General features: G+C 45.4%; 1 protein-coding gene across 1 annotated transcript; it reads left to right on the forward strand.

The window, feature by feature from the left end:
- Window positions 1–8,877: 8,877 nt before the first annotated feature.
- LOC117513497 (alpha-2-macroglobulin-like) lies at window positions 8,878–18,635 on the forward strand. The gene is made up of 5 exons (XM_034173669.1): window positions 8,878–9,014; window positions 17,915–18,104; window positions 18,185–18,362; window positions 18,437–18,507; window positions 18,609–18,635. The coding sequence occupies exons 1-5, from the start codon at window positions 8,947–8,949 to the stop codon at window positions 18,633–18,635; spliced, it is 534 nt and encodes a 177-aa protein (XP_034029560.1). The 5' UTR covers window positions 8,878–8,946.
- The last annotated feature ends 524 nt before the right edge of the window (window positions 18,636–19,159 follow it).

Here is a 19,159-nt window from a genome sequence, read left to right on the forward strand (position 1 = left end):
CAAGAGCCTCTTTCACCGCAAGGAGTTCTCGATTGCCGACGTCATAGTTCCGTTCGGCCGGGGTCAACCTGCGGGAAAAATAGGCACACGGGTGAAGGACCTTATCGGTCTTCCCGCTCTGGGAAAGCACAGCTCCTATCCCTGAGTCCGAGGCGTCCACATCAACCACTAACTGGCGACTAGGATCGGGCTGCACCAGAACGGGTGCAGACGAGAAGCGCCGTTTCAACTCCTTGAACGCGGCATCGCAACGATCCGACCAGGTGAAGGGGACTTTTGGTGAGGTCAGGGCTGTCAGGGGGCTAACTACCTGACTGTAGCCCTTAATGAACCTCCTGTAGAAATTTGCAAAGCCGAGGAACTGTTGCAGCTTTCTACGGCTAGTGGGTTGGGGCCAGTCTCTCACCGCCGCAACCTTGGCTGGATCAGGAGCGACGGAGTTGGGGGAGATGATAAACCCCAGGAAGGACAAAGATGTGCGGTGAAACTCACACTTCTCGCCCTTCACAAACAGCCGGTTCTCCAACAACCGCTGCAGGACCTGACGTACATGCCGGACATGAGTCTCAGGATCCGGAGAAAAGATGAGTATATCGTCTAGATATACGAAGACGAATCGGTGCAGGAAATCCGCAAGACATCATTAACTAATACTTGGAACGTCGCGGGGGCGTTTGTGAGGCCGAACGGCATGAGCAGGTAGTCAAAGTGACCTAATGGGGTGTTGAATGCCGTCTTCCATTCGTCTCCCTTCCGGATCCGAACCAGGTGATACGCATTTCTAAGATCCAGCTTAGTAAAGATTTGGCTCCATGCAGGGGGGTGAACACGAATCTAATAATGGCAACGGGTATCGGTTGCGAACCGTAATCTCATTCAGCCCTCTGTAATCATACATGGACGAAGTCCGCCATCTTTCTTGCCCACAAAAAAGAAACCTGCCCCCATCGGGGAGGTGGAGTTCCGGATCAGCCCGGCAGCTAATGAGTCCCGGATGTAGGTCTCCATTGATTCGCGCTCAGGTCGTGAGAGGTTGTACAGCCTGCTGTACGGGAACTCAGCGCCTGGAACCAAATCAATGGCACAATCGTACGGACGGTGCGGGGGAAGGGTGAGTGCCAGATCCTTGCTGAAAGACGTCAGCAAGATCGTGGTACTCAACCGGCACTGCCGTCAGATTGGGAGGGACTTTGACCTCCTCCTTAGCCTGGGAACCGGAGGAACCGAGGATCCTAACACACCCGATGGCAGGTTTCGCTCCACTGAACCACCACCCCAGACGGCCAATCGATCCGGGGATTGTGCTTTAACATCCATGGGATGCCCAAAATCACGCGGGAGGTAGAAGGAGTTACAAAAAACTCAATCTCCTCCCGGTGTTTTCCAGACCCCACCAGAGTACTGGTTGTGTCTTGTGTGTGAGTAAAGGGAGGAGGGTGCATCTAGTGCCCGCACCTGCAATGGCGAAGGAAGCGCCACCAGAGGGAGCCCTACCTCCCTTGCCCATCTGCTATCTAGCAGATTCCCTTCTGACCCCGTGTCCACCAGTGCTCGGGCTTGAAGGGTTAATCCCCGCTCAGGATCGTGACTGAGAGTCGTGTGGCAATTTGTGTGTGTCTCACTTGAATGTCTTGACCCCCCCTTAGCCCAGTCTCTAAGGGCGAGTGTTGACGTCTTGGCCGTTTGGGGCAGTCTCTCTGTGTGTGCTCTGTTGAGCTGCAGAGAAAAACACTCTCCACGGATCAGCCTCCCCATTTTTGGCCCTGTGCGTTTCCCTAACAACGTCAACCAGGGGGAGCTGTTGCCCCACAAAGCGCTGCGGCTTATGGAGCGTGGGGAGGGCGGCCCCTTTTCGAACCCGGAAGGGAGAGGGGCGGCGCGTATCCGGTCACGTCCTTCGCCTCGCTCCCGACGGCGTTCCTCTAACCGATTGTCTAATCGTATAAACGAGATCAATAAGCCCGTCCAAATCCCGCGGTTCGTCCTTAGCCACCAGGTGCTCCTTCAGGACCAATGATAGTCCGTGTACGAAGGCGGCGCGGAGGGCGGTGCTATTCCAGCAGGACCTCGCAGCCGCGATGCGGAAGTCGACTGCATAAGCAGCTGCGCTCCGGCACCCCTGTCTCATTGACAGCAGCACGGCTGAAGCGGTCTCTCCTCTATTTGGGTGATCGAACACTGTTCTGAACTCCCTCACAAACCCTCATATGTCAGAAGGGAGCCGTTAATTTTGCTCCCGAGCGCTGTAGCCCAAGCGCGTGCCTTGCCGCGAAGCAGATTAATCACATAAGCTATCTTACCTAGCATCAGTCGCGTACATGACGGGACGTTGTGCGAAGACGAGCGAACACTGCATAAGAAAGTCCGCGCATGTCTCCGCACAACCCCCGTATGGTTCTGGAGGGCTTAGGTATGCTTCAGGGGAAGGTGGGAGGGGTCGTTGAACGACCTGTGGAACGTCACTATTGCGCACAGTGATCGACAGGAGGGAGAGCCGCAGCAGCGCCCTGAGGGCGCGCTTCACCTGCGCGGCGAGAGCTCCACCCTGCGGTTAAGGAGGACGTTCTGCTCGGGACATTCATCAGATCCAGCCGAGCCGTAAAAGCGGTGAGGATTCGCTGCAACTCACCGATCATTCCTCCTGCAGACGCCTGTGCGCCCTCTCTTCCATTGGCCGTTCAACGGCCAGGTCGACGCCCTCGGGGTCCATGACGTTGGCCGAGATATCCTGTTGGGAAAGTGTAGGTACCGGACCCACACAGGGGGCGCAAATGAACGGACAATGGATGAGGTCAAATAACACACACTTTACTGTTTGTGAATGGCACAACAAATACAATCAGATTACAACAATAGACAAAAGCCAATCACAAAAGGTGTCGTGTGGGCAGGCTCGAAGAGAGGAGACGTCTGTCCAAAGCAGAACCGGAACCACAACGATTCCTCCGCCACCAGACCCCGGGAATACTGGAGCCGCCAAGTCCCGAACTCCCAGGTGGCCACTGCTTTCGCGTGTCGGACCTGGTACTGCTGGCGAGGAACAAAAGAACAATTAAATGTGGGTGCGTCTGCACCCAGGAATCCGTACGGCAGGAAAACTACCTCCACCACTCGTTGGAAAAGGAGTCAGCTAAACAACTCACAAAAGTCACAAAAGATCACTGTTAACCAGTCAGCTGAGCACGTTACCTTCCAGGTAGAACGATATCTCGGCAAAGAGGTGGAGGCGTCGTCCTGCTGATATTCCCCTGCTGATCAGATGATGGGTAACAGCTGTTGCAGGTGATGCGTGACAGCTGTCACCCTGGCTGCTCTGTGAGGCGACTGCGCCCTCTCGTGCCTGAAGCCCGCACTTCAGGCAGGGCGCCCTCTGGTGGTGGGCCAGCAGTACCTCCTCTTCTGGCGGCCCACACAACAATTTTGTATCTTTTTCTTTTTTTTTTTTTTTTTGCTTGACTCTGCAGGATCAGTCCCTGTGACTCCATGCTCAAATCCTCCAATGTTTCTGAAGACCCTTTTAATTTTGTTCTTTTTGCTGTGCATCAAGTGCATCAAGTGCATTGGGCTCTCAAAACATTAGATCACAGAAAACCCCCTGCGCCAGACTTGATAGAGCCCTATTTTTGAAAATGGCAGCTGATTTTATTACACAACCTCTTACAATCTTTTTTAATCTCTCAGTCCAAAACAATGAAATTCCATCTGTTTGGAAGTTAGCTTTTGTCACACCTTTATTAAAGGAGGTGATCCAGCAGTTTTAAATAATTACATGCCAATATCAAACTTGTGCGTTTTGTCAAGAATCCTTGAAACTCTTGCTTGTAATCAATTAAAAGAGTTTTTATATCAAATGAACTTGGCTCAAACTACAATGAGGCTTCAGGAAAAAGCATAGCGCCATTACTGTGGCCACAAGGGGGTGATTAATGATATACTTGTGCTCTTGATAGAAAGAAGTACTGTGCTTTGCTTTTGTCAATGGCTTTTGACACTATGGACCATGTTGTTTCAAAGCAATAGGATTCTTTGTTTCGGACCGTCAGATGATCTCGTTTCCTGGTTCACAAATTATTTGAGTGACAGGACTCAGCATATTTTGTAAGATTGACAGTCTGTGTTCTAAATTTATGACTGTCCATAAGGTGGTGCCGCAGGGTTCAATATTGGGCCCCCTGTTGTTCATGATGTACTTAATGAATTAGGACAAAATGTGTCAGATGCAAATATGCATTTTTATGCTGATGACACAATTATTTGCTGTTTTGGATTCACTCCTGCTAAACCTGTGAATCTCTACAGACAGCTTTTAATGTTGGACCAGCACACACTTTTGCAGCTAAAACTGGTGCTCAATGCCGACAAGACCAAACTAATGTTGTTTGGAAACACCAGTTAGATGCCTCAAGCTAACCCTACGATGTCCACTCTTGCGGGAAATGTCATCGAGGTGGTTCACACATACAAATACCTTGGTGCCTTGCTTGATGACTCCCTCATTTTCAAACCACATACAGACAGTCCTGTGAAGAAACTCAAACTCAAATTGGGCTTTTTCTTGCATAATACATTTATTTTTCTTTTGAGGTGAAAAGCAGCTTGTCACAGCAACATTTTTATCTATTTTAGACTATCGAAATTTGTTGTATATGAACGCCTCAGCTCAGTGTCTTGCTGTTTATTGTTGTGTGGGCCGCTGAAGAGGAGGTACTGCTGGCCCACCACCAGAGGCGCCCTGCCGCCTCACGGGAACAGCCGGGAGTGACAGCTGTCACTCATCGACTCATGACAGCTGTCACCAATCTCCACTTCATCAACCACTACATAAAAGCCGGACGACATCTCCACCCCGCTGCCGAGATATCGCCTACCATTGGAGGTAATTCTCTCAGCCGTTTTTCTGTGCCGTATCTCACGTAACTGTTTGTTATCGATTTCAGAAGGACCTAAGTGCTTGTGTCAGCTGGAGGCTGAACCAGTCATGACGGCCAGGGTGACGGAGCTCACCCTTCACGACTTGTAAGACAAGTAACTGGTCGGGTTAGTGGACTGACTGTGTTCAGTATCGCGGAGTGGAGGTGCAATTCCCACCTGCTTGCTGACTGTGTTACTGGGTGTACACACACCCACACCTAACTGTTTCTGCTTCCTGCCAAGCAGTACCAGATCCGACAGCCGGAGACGGTGGCCACCTGGGGACTCGGGACTTGGCGTCTCCAGTATCCTCCGGGTTCGGTGGCAGTGGAAATCGTGTGGGATCCGGTTCTTCTCTGGTCGGACGTCTTCTTTCCTCGAGCCTGCCCACACGTCACCTCTGTAGATTGACTACATACAAATTCTGTAACCGTCTGTATTTCGTTGTGCACATTCACAACAGTAAAGTGTTCTATTTTTGGCTCATTCATTGTCCCTTCATTTACGCCCCCTGTTGTGGGTCCGTGTCACTACACTTTCACAACAGTTTATCATGCTTCTCTGAGGTTTGTTACAAACTGTAAAGCCTTGACCCATCACTGTGAACTGTATTCTCAAGTGGGATCAGCTTCTTTGTCCACCAGGAGGTTGGGACATTGGTATACTTTTGCAACTGTTTTTCTTAATTGTGTTATTTTAATTGCGTGAATTTAATTTTAATTGTGTAACTTTGCTGCCTCTTGGCCAGGATCCCTTGCAAAAAAAAATATATATAATTAACGGGAAATAAAAGTGTTTAGTTCCTCTTCTAAAAATTGTTGAGGTCGAAGTTTCTAAAAACAATCTGCACTGACACGCGATTCCAACTCATTATACAAGCTTATGTCAGCTACATATTTTATAAACACTACCCAGTCTAGAGCCCATGGACCCCCATGAGCAACACACTAGCATTTTATAATTCAGTCATTTTCCACAATTTCTTTGTTGGACATAACCACTTTTTAAAAGTTTCATATTCAGAATATAATAATAATAATAATAATAATAATAATATTTCAGTCATTTTCGGCCCTTAACTGGGCCCTGATCGCAGTGGTAGTAGAACCAGCAGCTCATCCCACACTTCCTTATCCTTGGACAAGTCCTGTGATAATAATAAATTATTCATTTTTGGAGTAGATACTAACTTTATTATTTTAACTCAATAAAAGTTTTAGTCTTCCCTGCATTACAACAGCATGGGCAGCTTGAAAGGACTATAGTAGGATGTTAGAGAGAGATGATAGTTATTTGCAGAATCTTGTTGGATAATTATAGACATATTTCGAATTCATCATTTTTCTCCAAAGTGCTAGGGTAGTTGCAAGATAACCTCTTGCCCATCTGTCAGAGAATGATCTTTTTGAGCACTTATAGTCAGCCTTTTGGGCTTATCATTCCACTGAGACTGCCCTTACAAAATGGTAAATGGACTGCATTTATATAGCACTTTTCCATCTGCATCAGATGCTCAAAGCGCTTTACAATAATGTCTCACATTCACCCCGACGTGAGGATGCTGCCATACAAGGCGCTCACTACACAGCAGGAGCAACTAGGCGATTAAGGACCTTGCCCATGGGTCTTTATTGATTTTCCAGTCAGGGTGGGATTTGTTCTGAGGATCCTCTGGTCTCAAGCCCAATGCTTAACCACTAGACCATCATCTCCCCTGAAGAACGATGGCCATGGATGAAGATTCTGCATCACTGTTACTGTTGCTAGATGTGAGTGCAGTGTTTGATATGGTTGATCATGGCATTTTGCTAGCGAGAAGGGACATTTTTTAGTATTTCTGGAAGGGTGCTTGCATGGCTGAGATCTCATTGGGTTGAAAGCAATGTTTTCATGTTTTAAACGTCTTCAAATGTATACGCCAAACTTTATCGGCAAAGTGTCTCAGTTTGCGAAACTGGAGGCTTGCGTAGTTGCAGTATAAAACTGGATGCATGCAAATTTCCTACTTTTGAAAGCAGAGAAGACAGAGATGATGGATGTTGGCCCTCTCAGACTGAGCCATCTGACAAATTAACATTGTCACTTCGTGACTGTATGATTCGTCAAAGTGAAAAGTTAAAAATGTCATTGTGACTTCTGATCCGCTGAGATCTTATCAGGTTGAAAAGAATGTCTTCATTATAATGGCTCAACATCTGAATTCTCAGCTATGAAATTTGGGGTACTTCAGGGTTCTGTTTTGGGTCCTCTATTGTTCTTCCTGTTTGTTTCATGTCTGGGAAAGGTTATTTAGAGTCATGGAATCAAATTCTACTGCTACGCTGATGACCTCCAGATGTATATGCCAAGCACTGTAGGCAAAGTGTCTCAGTCTGCAAAACTGGACGCTTGCACAGTTACAGTATAAAATCGGATGCCTGCAAATTCCCTGCTTTTGAAAGACTGAGATGATGGTTGTTGGCTCTCCCAGACTGAGACATCTTTCTGACAAATTAATATTGTCACTTTGTGACTGTGTGATTCATCAAATTGAAAAAGTAAAAAATGCCATTGTGACTTTTGATCCACCATTATCTTTTGATTTGCACGTTAGGGAGGTCATTAAGAAGGCTACATTTTTACTTTGCAGTTATCAGACCTATCTGCTCTCTGGTGGGTGCAGAAATTTTGATTCACACCTTTGTGTCTTTCAGAATTGAGTAATGTTTTCTCTTCTGGATTGCCACATAAGAGTATGAGATGTTGACAGAGATGGTACAAAATCCTGCTGTCAGAGTGTTGTCGAAAACCAGGATGTTAGATCACATCACACCTGACCTGGCTTCCCTTCACTGGCTCCTTATGACTCTAAGCGCCAATTCTAAGATTTTGTTGCTGAATTATAAGGCTCTAAATGGACATGCATCTAACTATCTCGCTGAACTTGTGAAGCCTTATGTGCCTCCTCGTACCCTGCAGTTGCTGGATGCTGACTTGCTGTGTGTCCCAAGGTTTAAAAAGAAGTCTGCAGGCATTAGAGCCTTTTCCAGCAGTGCTCCTGACGTGTGGAACAGCCTGCCTTTTGGGGTTCAAAAGGCAACTTCCATGGACTCTTTTAACACTAGTTTTAAAACCAATCATTTTCTATTGCTTATCACTAATTTCATGGCTTTTTACCTCCTCTTAATTTTGCTTGTACAGAGTTGTTTTTAATGGATTTAATTGCTTTTACTCTGTGTTGGTCTTGGGTTTGTTCAGCACTATGTTTATTTTTTAATTTAAAGTGCTTCATAAATAAATGTATTATTATTATTATTGATCATAATCTGAGTTAGCGGCTCTTAATGAAGGGTAAATCTGCATATTTTGGATTTCTCATAAGGTATGTAAGCCAGTCTCATTTTGTTGTCCAGGCTCACTGGCTGGATGGCATATTCTGTATAAATAGTTATTAACAGAGTGTCTGCAGTTAAACCGAGCTGTGATTTTGAAATCACTTCCTAGTAATGTGGAGTCAACACTAATCAGTCCAACACAGAACAAATATCAGGCTTCTTGTAAATCACATGACTTGGGGGAAATCTGCCTGACTTGCACTGTCCAATGAGAGGACGGATCCAGATTGGAAAACAACAGACTCGGACACACTCATGCTGAAAACTAAACTGTGATTAGGGGACTTTTAAAACATCAAATATAGTGAACATCTAAAATATCTGTGACTCCAGTATGATCTAATCCATTTCCAGCCTCACATTTAAGAAAAAGCTTTTTTTTTTCACTCATAAAGAGATCTAATGAACCAAAAATATGTCACACACAGTATACATGTCACAGACATGTTGTGTGTTCCACTACACAAACACAAGATAACATATTACAAAAAGTTGTCCTTGTGAGCACTGATGCAGCTCAGATTTGGAGAGGAAAAAAAAAACAATGGGAGGGCATGAAGCGACAATCCAAAGATTGAGAAATGCAGCGAAGGGTGTGCTATAAAATCTCAGATGAATATAAGCTTGTGCCAGAGCAGGCAGACGAAGGCAAAGCTGCACAATGATGTCCCACATTTGTTTGATCCTGCTGCTGATGTTGACACTGGACTCCGTGTCGTCCAACAACAGGTAAACACATACATTGATCGGATTTATGCAATCACACATCAGCAGCTTATTTAAGAGAAACATGTTTTCTGAACTCTCTGATTTGAATTCAGCATGCAAAATATTATGTACACCATCTTCTACAAAATGGTGAAAGTTATATTTTGGAGAAAATTATACATTTCAGTGCAAATTAGTGCAAAGCCACTAATTTTTAAGGGAGAAGTTAAATTTTTACAAACTGAATAATATTAATACAATCACAAGCAAGCCTCTGAGGACTTTACTCACCTTTGAAAATTGCATCATGTGAAAGAAGTGCTCTTTATCTCCGCTATGGAGAGAATGTTGGCATTTTGTCTGTTTGTTTGTTAGCAGGATAACTCGAAATACAATGAATGTATTTCAATTAAATTCAGTGAGCAGTTGCATAATGTTGTGAGAAATAAGTGATTACATATTGGAGGTTGTCTGGAATATATCCTCTCGCTGAGATCCAGAAGAATGTTTGACACACAGCAACATTTAACTCAAAAAATTGTGAGAGGATGTTGCTGAAATTTGGCAAGCAGATGGTACATGCTCTGGAAAATGGGGGATTTTAGTTTGAATTTGATCCTTTGTGATCAGATGAATAATGTCATAAGAAACAATTTATGTAATTTTTTAAAGATGATCCTGAACATATTCTGGATTGGGTATTCAGAAGAATATTAGCAATGTTATGTAGCAATATTGAACTCAAAACATTGTGAATAGATTTTGATGACATTTTATGAACATATAAATAAACACAAAGCTTGATATATGATGCTAAATGGAAGTTAAAGTTGGTACTTTGGCAGTGGGGAATAGGTGGCCTTGGCAGAGGTATGCCCTCTCTCAACGTCTTTTAGTTCCACAAATTGTTAAAAAGAAATAAATAGGTATCAGTCGTGCTTGAAGTAGAGCTCCAAAACCAAACAGCATTTTTACAAACCTTAAAATTGCATTCTGTAAATATTCAAACATTCTTGCATTTTATGATTACTGTGGTAATTTGTAACAGAGTAGAGATTAGATTAGATAGAACTTTATTAATCCCTTGGGGAGACTCCCTCAGGGAAATTGAGGTTCCAGCAGCATTGTATAGCAGGACATGGGCTACGAAGCACACAGACTATCAAAAGTAGTAGTAAAAAACAATTTGCAAAGTCTAAATACAAATATAAATACCAGAAATACTGCTCACTACTGTCTTACTGGTACTACTGTTCCTCTCCTTCCAGTCCCCTGTCTTCCTGTTACTCCTCCTCCTCCTGAGTGAGGAGTTGTACAGTCTCACAGTGGGACAAAGGAGTTTTTCAGTCTGTTGGTCCTGCACTTGGAAAGAAGTTATGTGTCGGAGGCAGGCGGAGAACCGACCAGCGTTTGAAGGACCCAAGCATAAAATAAGCAGAGCACGGTGCAAAGGATAACAGAATTTAATAAACATAACAGTGAGTGCTATTAATAACAAATGAGTGCGCGGTCTGGCAAGGTGGAGTAACGGTGCGCTCCCAGCAGCACAAACGGTCCGGAGCCAGAACAGTTCGGACCCAAGGACCCTGCCGACACCCCCCAGGTGGCCGTGACCAACCGAGTCTGTGAAAGAAGAAACCATCATGTGAGTCCACCACTCCACACACAGAGAGACCACTCAAAGGTGTACATAAACAGCAAACACTTCCTGGCTTAATCACCAATCAGCTTCCCACCCTGCAGGCATGGAACACCCAGTTCAATTCTCCACTGCAGTGGAAGCTGATTAAACGACTAACATAACAGCTCAATATAATAAGGTGTGAGGGACACCACATTTACTGACTGTACTTATATTAGTCACAAAACCTAAAGTACCTCAGGAAGTGTGCTGACGAGCGTGAGACCTCACCCCCTCCTCTTTCACAGACCATGGCATCAAACCTGGTATGGTCTCTGCATCCATGATGATGAGATGGCTCTCTAGACGACGATCTCACCCGTCTGGTCACAAGGTCGAGTCTCTGGCAAATACACACTGTGTACTCCAGACTTAAATGCAACCATGCCCCAATCCATAAAGATGCACCACAGCTGTGAGTCCTGATGAGCTGCACATGACCAGCCTCAGGTGATCAGGGTGAGGTCCTGATAACTCAGCCACACAGCCACTCAGTCCTGAACGCATGCCACCTGGAAGGAAAAACAAAAGACAGAAAACAGAAACAAAAGGCAGCCAGGCACCCCAACCATACAACAGCACCCCACCCTCACGGGAAGCCTCCCGGCGACCACACAAACCTGGCCCAGGAAAAACACCCCCCTCCAGGGACCATGGCTGGAAACAGTATCTGCATTCATCTTCCAACTGAATCTTCATTTAACAGAACTGTTGACGTCTTCACCTCTGACTGCATCTTTGCCTTTGTTTCTGTCAATCAATTTGCACAGGTGTGGCCAGGAGTTCTTAAACCTGTGCGGTCAGCCTTTGTCCAACCATGTTTAAAGTCTGTGTAGTCATAAAACAAAAAAGACAAACACAAACAACCAAACCCCCCCCCCCCCCAGAGGACCGTCCCATCAAACCCCGGGAAGAGGAGAAAAAAAAACACAACCCAAACTTAAGCTTGCAAACAAAAGAAAAATGCTAACACCCCCCCCCCCCCCGGACGACATGTAGGGACCAACACCCCCCAGAGGACATCCCGCCAGCTCCAGGAGTAATAACCACAGCCGAGGTCCCTCTGGGATCCAAAGTCACCCACGGGGACTCCCAGCGCCTCCCAGAGGACCGTTCCATCAAACCCCAGGAGACGCCCCCCTCATGACTAACGGACCCAGCCCCGGCCGTCTATGGCTAGATGGACCCACAGCCCTTTCCCCCCCAGAGGACACCACAGTCACACCCTGAGGGCGGAAACTGGGGGGAAAAACAAAAGAAAAAAAAACCATACAAACAAAACAACCCCAACCCCACCCCCTTGGCGCAGTGGAAACTGGAAGTATGTCCAGTGTCACCAACCACGACTATACCCCAGAAGTCAACCGGGAGGAGTGGAACAGCGGTAATGGCAGACGGCACAAAACGGCGCCACCCCTCCGACTTCCAAACCAGCCACGGGTATATTCCACTGCCCCAAACCTCAGCCACGCCGATGGCATACGGCTCAAAGGCGCGCTGAAGCCGGAGGTGGAACAGGGAATCAACAAAAAAAACAACAGCCCGAACCCCCCCCCCCCAGGTGCAGAGGTTACCTGGGAAACGCCCAGCATAACTAAACTGCACCACTCCAGCAACGCCGACAACCTACGGCTCACACGGCTGGAGCCAGAGGAGAAGAGAGGGCACAACAAAAACAAAAAAACAAAGAAAAAAGAAAAAACAACCCAATTACCCCCCCATCACCCCCCAGAGGACCGTCCCATCAAACCCTGGGAGGTGAAACCAAAAGAAATAAAAAGAAAGACTAACAGACTAACATAAAGTTAACTGGGTCCTATCTATGCTCCAGTCAGCCTGCATGGTCACGACCCCAGAACACTAACAGTGCAGAACATCCCACACAAAAACCAACTAAAAAAAAAACCCCACAAAAAATGAACCAACACAAAACTAATAAGTGATTTATACCGTCAAGCTCAAACAAATGGAACACACCTGTTCCACCTTAAGAGCTATGACGGTAATGTGACTCAGTCGCCAACAGGGGGAGCCAAAGTGCTAAAAATAAAAAAACCCTTTGGTAACCGAGAAAACAATTCATGCTGCTTTCCCTGTGCGCAGCTAAGTGTAACACACAACCAAAATGTGCTTCAACTAAATTACGCCGGAGCTGACACAACAGACGCAGTAGCTATCTTCACCCGGGGAAACGGGGCTACAACTGTAACACAGGAAGCACAGCGACCCGTGCCACAGGACTCCGCCGTGCGCATTCACCCATTAAAGACACACTCATGCAGCTCCCGTTTTACCTCTTATCCGGTTGAAGTGTGACGTGAAGCCGTCGCTATTCACACTCCACAACAACCCACGGATAAGGCAACACACAGGAACACGGCTGCAAGAGAGCTCAAATCACTATTCAATAATGGGTTCTCCGACACGCACCATCCGGGCGGAGAGCACCCGCAACTGATCCGGATAACTTCTGACGTCTGCTGCCGCCTTTCCGGCGCAGAACCGCCTCTGCTACCACTGGGTCCGTGATGTATTGGCCAGAGACTACTGTTATGTGTCGGACGCAGGCGGAGAACCGACCAGCGTTTGAAGGACCCAAGCATAAAATAAGCAGAGCACAGTTCAAAGGATAACAGAATTTAATAAACATAACAGTGAGTGCTATTAATAACAAATGAGTGCGCGGTCTGGCAAGGTGGAGTAACAGTGCGCTCCCAGCAGCACAAACGGTCCGGAGCCAGAACAGTTCGGACCCAAGGACCCCGCAGACACCCCCCAGGTGGCCGCGACCAACCGAGTCTGTGAAAGAAGAAACCATCATGTGAGTCCACCACTCCACACACAGAGAGACCACTCAAAGGTGTACATAAACAGCAAACACTTCCTGGCTTAATCACCAATCAGCTTCCCACCCTGCAGGCATGGAACACCCAGTTCAATTCTCCACTGCAGTGGAAGCTGATTAAACGACTAACATAACAGCTCAATATAATAAGGTGTGAGGGACACCACATTTACTGACTGTACTTATGTTAGTCACAAAACCTAAAGTACCTCAGGAAGTGTGCTGACGAGCGTGAGACCTCACCCCCTCCTCTTTCACAGACCATGGCATCAAACCTGGTATGGTCTCTGCATCCATGATGATGAGATGGCTCTCTAGACGACGATCTCACCCGTCTGGTCACAAGGTCGAGTCTCTGGCAAATATACACTGTGTACTCCAGACTTAAATGCAACCATGCCCCAATCCATAAAGATGCACCACAGCTGTGAGTCCTGACGAGCTGCACATGACCAGCCTCAGGTGATCAGGGTGAGGTCCTGATAACTCAGCCACACAGCCACTCAGTCCTGAACGCATGCCACCTGGAAGGAAAAACAAAAGACAGAAAACAGAAGACAGAAACAAAAGGCAGCCAGGCACCCCAACCATACAACAGAAGTAGTCTGTGGCTGGAGAGACTCCTCTGGTTGCATGTGATTTTATAACATTTTCGCATGAAATATTTACAGATTGGTGGTACTTGTACTAAAGTTGCTAAAGCTTCAACCTTTGCTGTTCATTGTTCAAAAAGGTTTGGAGAAAATGCTGCATTTTAACTGGTTCAGCTTGTATTCCAAGAAATGCCAGTTCTGTCTTTGCTGGGCTACCAGAGAAGCTTACAACATATTTTATCTTATGTGACTTACCTGATTTTGGTTTTAGTCTGCTGTATTGTTTGCCACCTTTGGCTGCTACCTTTTGACACAGTAAATCCATACCAGATCCAGTTGTTGATCTGGCACAAATTTTACACTGGATGCCCTCCCTGATGCAACTCCAGAAGCACATGGAGAATGGGGCACAGGTGGTCTTAATCTTGTGCTGTGGCAGTGTCCCAATAAGTTTCTTCTAAAGTTTTTTAAAAGTACTGCTGGCAATATCAAGTGGTGAAGAAACTGACCAGAACTATCTTCTAAGACTGGTGTAAGGTTGCATAAGTTGGCTTATCAGAAAACCATGCACTAACTGCAACATTTAAATATCAAATTAAAAAATTATGTAATCCTAGTTCAGTCACTTGCACTTTTGTTTTGTCATGTTTTATCACTAGAAGGTGCAAATAATCTAGAACAGTGTTTGGAATTGAGGCTTCATTAAGCACAACCTATGGTGTCTTCCTATGTTTTGAAACAAGGGTATTGCAACGGTTTTGAAAAGTTCAGATTTATATTATTGGAAGTTTATAGTTCGCATCACTAATTTTCATGAACCTTTTTTTTTTGTAAATTTTTCCATCATTCACTAACCATCCACTAGGTGGCAGACATGTCTATGGAATAGTACAAAGGCAAATTAAAGTTGCTTTTTCAAATGGTTTGGTGCATTAAATGTCACCAGATGTTACCAGGGCAGGGAAAAATGTAAAATACTGTCTGTTTTTCTTGAAATGTATTTGCACCACTAATGTGCTAATGATTACAAAGGAGGCCGCTGGCGATATTTCATTGCTGTATAGAGCGTGTGGTAGATATTTGGAACTCTTGCCATGGATGCCCCATTCACTCACCTTTATTCCTTCCAAAAGTAAATTCATAATAATGAAAAAAAGGATTAAGATGAAGTAATCATAAATGTGAGTACAGCACTGAGAGGCTTGATTTCTCAGGGTATACGAGGTCTGTTAGAAAAGTATCCGACCTTTTTATTTTATGCAAAAAATATATGGATTTGATTCATATGTTTTTACGTCAGCCAAGCTTGAACCTTTGTGTGCATGCGTGAGTCTTTTCACGCCTGTCGGTTGTGTCATTCGCCTGTGGGCGGGCTTTGTGTGAGCAGTGGTCCACCCCTCTCGTCGTTTTTCAATGCGAGGAAATGGCGGATTGATTTGGGCTTTGTTCCATCAGAATTTTTTCAGAAACTGTTAGAGACAGGCAGCTGGAAACCATTCGGAAAATTCAGATGACTTTCGGTGAAAATTTTATGGGCTTCACAGAGATTAAGGAGTGTTACTACCGCTTTAAGGATGGCCCACAATGGTGCACGGCGCGCTGCGCTCCGAGCCGCGATCGACAGGCAGAAACCACCAGATCATTTCTATACTCAACAAAAATATAAACGCAACACTTTTGGTTTTGCTCCCATGTTGTATGAGATGAACTCAAAGATCTAAAACTTTTTCCACATACACAATATCACCATTTCCCTCAAATATTGTTCACAAACCAGTTGAAATCTGTGATAGTGAGCACTTCTCCTTTGCTGAGATAATCCATCCCTCCTCACAGGTGTGCCATATCAAGATGCTGATTAGACACTATGATTAGTGCACAGGTGTGCCTTAGACTGCCCACAATAAAAGGCCACTCTGAAAGGTGCAGTTTTGTTTTATTGGGGGGGGGATACCAGTCAGTATCTGGTGTGACCACCATTTGCCTCATGCAGTGCAACACATCTCCTTTGCATCATCTGTGAAGAGAACACCTCTCCAACGTGCCAAACACCAGCGAATGTGAGCATTTGCCCACTCAAGTCGGTTACGACGACGAACTGGAGTCAGGTCGAGACTCCGATGAGGACGACGAGCATGCAGATGAGCTTCCCTGAGACGGTTTCTGACAGTTTGTGCAAAATGTCTTTGGTTATGCAAACCAATTGTTCCAGCAGCTGTCCGAGTGGCTGGTCTCAGACGATCTTGGAGGTGAACATGCTGGATGTGGAGGTCCTGGGCTGGTGTGGTTACACGTGGTCTGCGGTTGTGAGGCTGGTTGGATGTACTGCCAAATTCTCTGAAACGACTTTGGAGACGGCTTATGGTAGAGACATGAACATTCAATACACGAGCAACAACTCTGGTTGACATTCCTGCTGTCAGCATGCCAATTGCATGCTCCCTCAAATCTTGCGACATCTGTGGCATTGTGCTGTGTGATAAAACTGCACCTTTCAGAGTGGCCTTTTATTGTGGGCAGTCTAAGGCACACCTGTGCACTAATCATGGTGTCTAATCAGCATCTTGATATGGCACACCTGTGAGGAGGGATGGATTATCTCAGCAAAGGAGAAGTGCTCACTATCACAGATTTCAACTGGTTTGTGAACAATATTTGAGGGAAATGGTGATATTGTGTATGTGGAAAAAGTTTTAGATCTTTGAGTTCATCTCATACAACATGGGAGCAAAACCAAAAGTGTTGCGTTTATATTTTTGTTGAGTGTAAATGGATGGCTGTGTGGATCCGGGACCGTTGTGTGCAATTTCTCTGGTTATCACAAGAGCTGGACATCAGCCATTTTCCGTCAGATTTCACTTTTAACAAGAGATTTTGTCATGAAAAGACCCGCGGAGGCTTCGCACGTCATGACGGAGCCGCTGATGGAGCGAGACAAAGAACGCCTCCGTTTTGGAGTGTCAGAGGACAAGTTGGGACATGCCTATCTCGGCTTTCAGTGGCTTACCAGTCGAGTGAGTATAAGAGAAATTGTAGAGAGCTGGGCTTGTCCCAACTTGTCCTCTGACACTCCAAAACGGAGGCGTTCTTTGTCTCGCTCCATCAGCGAATCCATCGTGACGCGCGAAGCCTCCGCGCAGCTTTCCATGACAAAATCTCTTGTTAAAAGTGAAATCTGCCGGAAAATGGCTGATGTCCAGCTCTTTTGATAACCAGAGAAATTGCACACGATGGTCCCGGATCCATACAGCCATCCGTTTAGAAATGAAATGGTTGTTTCTGCCTGTTGATCGCGGCTCGGAGCGCGGCGCGCCATTGTGGGCCATCCTTAAAGCGGTAGTAACACTCCTTAATCTCTGTAAAGCCCATAAAATTTTCACCGAAACCCATCTGAATTTTCCAAATGGTGTCCAGCTGCCTGTCTCTAACAGTTTCTGAAAAAATTCTGATGGAACATAGCCCAAATCATTCCGCCATTTCCTCGCAATGAAAAAACGATGAGAGGGGTGGACCAGTGCTCACTCAAAGCCTGCCCACAGGCGAATGACGCAACCGACAGGCGTGAAAAAACTCACGCATGCGCACGAAGGTTCAAGCTTGGCTGACGTAACATATGAATCAAATCCATATATTTTTTGCATAAAATAAAAAGGTCGGATACTTTTCTAACAGACCTCGTATATAAAAAAAGAACAACTTGTCTTTCAACAGCTTTTCCAGACTTGTTTTTACGGGCGAAAAGGCACTAGACTGTACAATGGTGAACAGACACAGTAAAACAAAAAAATTGTTTCATCTGCAGATTTTTCATCTCAGCCCCGAGAGTGTTCCATGTGGGCGTCAAAGAAAAAGTGTTGGTCCAGGTGGAAGGGATTCATCTCAATAATGTCATAACATTTTACCTGGAACATGAAAGTACTACAACACTGATGTCTGTGAAAACAACTGCTACGTGTGCTGAGATGGGCAGCATCAAAACAGTTGAGCTCATGGTAGGACAAACCCCATATGTGCTCAAAGTGGCAGGACTAAGTTGATATTTACTACAAGTTAAAATGTTGTATCTCTACAGGTAGACAAGGAAAAGATGTCACAATTGGCTTCCCCCAAAAATGCACCACTATATCTTGTGCTAGTGGCAGAAAGCCCTTCCTTCCCTAAGAGGTATTCAACAAGGGTCCTGGTGTCAAAGCACAGGGGTTACATCTTCATTCAGACCGATCAGCCGATCTACACCCTGTCACAGACAGGTACGAGTAACGTCAGCCTTAAAATTCCACTTGGGTGCATTTTAACCATTTTATTTTGATTCTCCTCCTGTTAGTGAGGTACAGGATCTTCACACTGGACCATGCACTGAGGCCTACAAATGAAATGTGCAGCATTTCAATTTTTGTGAGTTGATACACTTTTATGGTTTGATTATGCAGTTCTGAAAAACATTCAAAATGCCTTCATTTTATTTCAATTTTTTTTCTCAATTATTCACATGGTAGAATGCAGCTGGAAACAGAGTAATGTAACGACACATTTTCACAAGGTACAAAATCAATATCAAAATCTGTACTCTTAACACAATTGAATAATTCACTATAATGTCCTTTCCAGAGTTCAACAATATTATCCAGTCCAGCAACCCCTTCAATTGTCGAGGGCAGAGGGATTTTACACACATTCATGTTGTGCACTTCCTTCCAAAACTCTCTCACATCATTATGCATTAGCTTTTGGGCTAGAGAATTAGCACTAAGGGTTTCCTCATTCCTCTTTATGAATCGCACAGCATATTTAAATTTTCTACCAGCTTGCTTCTTCATTTCACATAAAGGGCCCCTCCTTGGCCTACCAGCAGAGACCCAGAGACGAAAGGCCTCTCTGGCTTCCTGATGGGCCTTCCTCACATGCTCGTTCCATCCAGATCTACCAAACTGATGCTTGGCCTTCTGTTACAATATGGTTTACTTGCATTATGTAGCTCACATACAATTTCATCATACATGCAACAAAGAGCTTCTTTATGATTCAGGTCTGCACAATTAATATTACC

This window comes from Thalassophryne amazonica, chromosome 7, assembly GCF_902500255.1.
Source record: "Thalassophryne amazonica chromosome 7, fThaAma1.1, whole genome shotgun sequence".
Lineage (NCBI taxonomy): Eukaryota > Metazoa > Chordata > Actinopteri > Batrachoidiformes > Batrachoididae > Thalassophryne > Thalassophryne amazonica.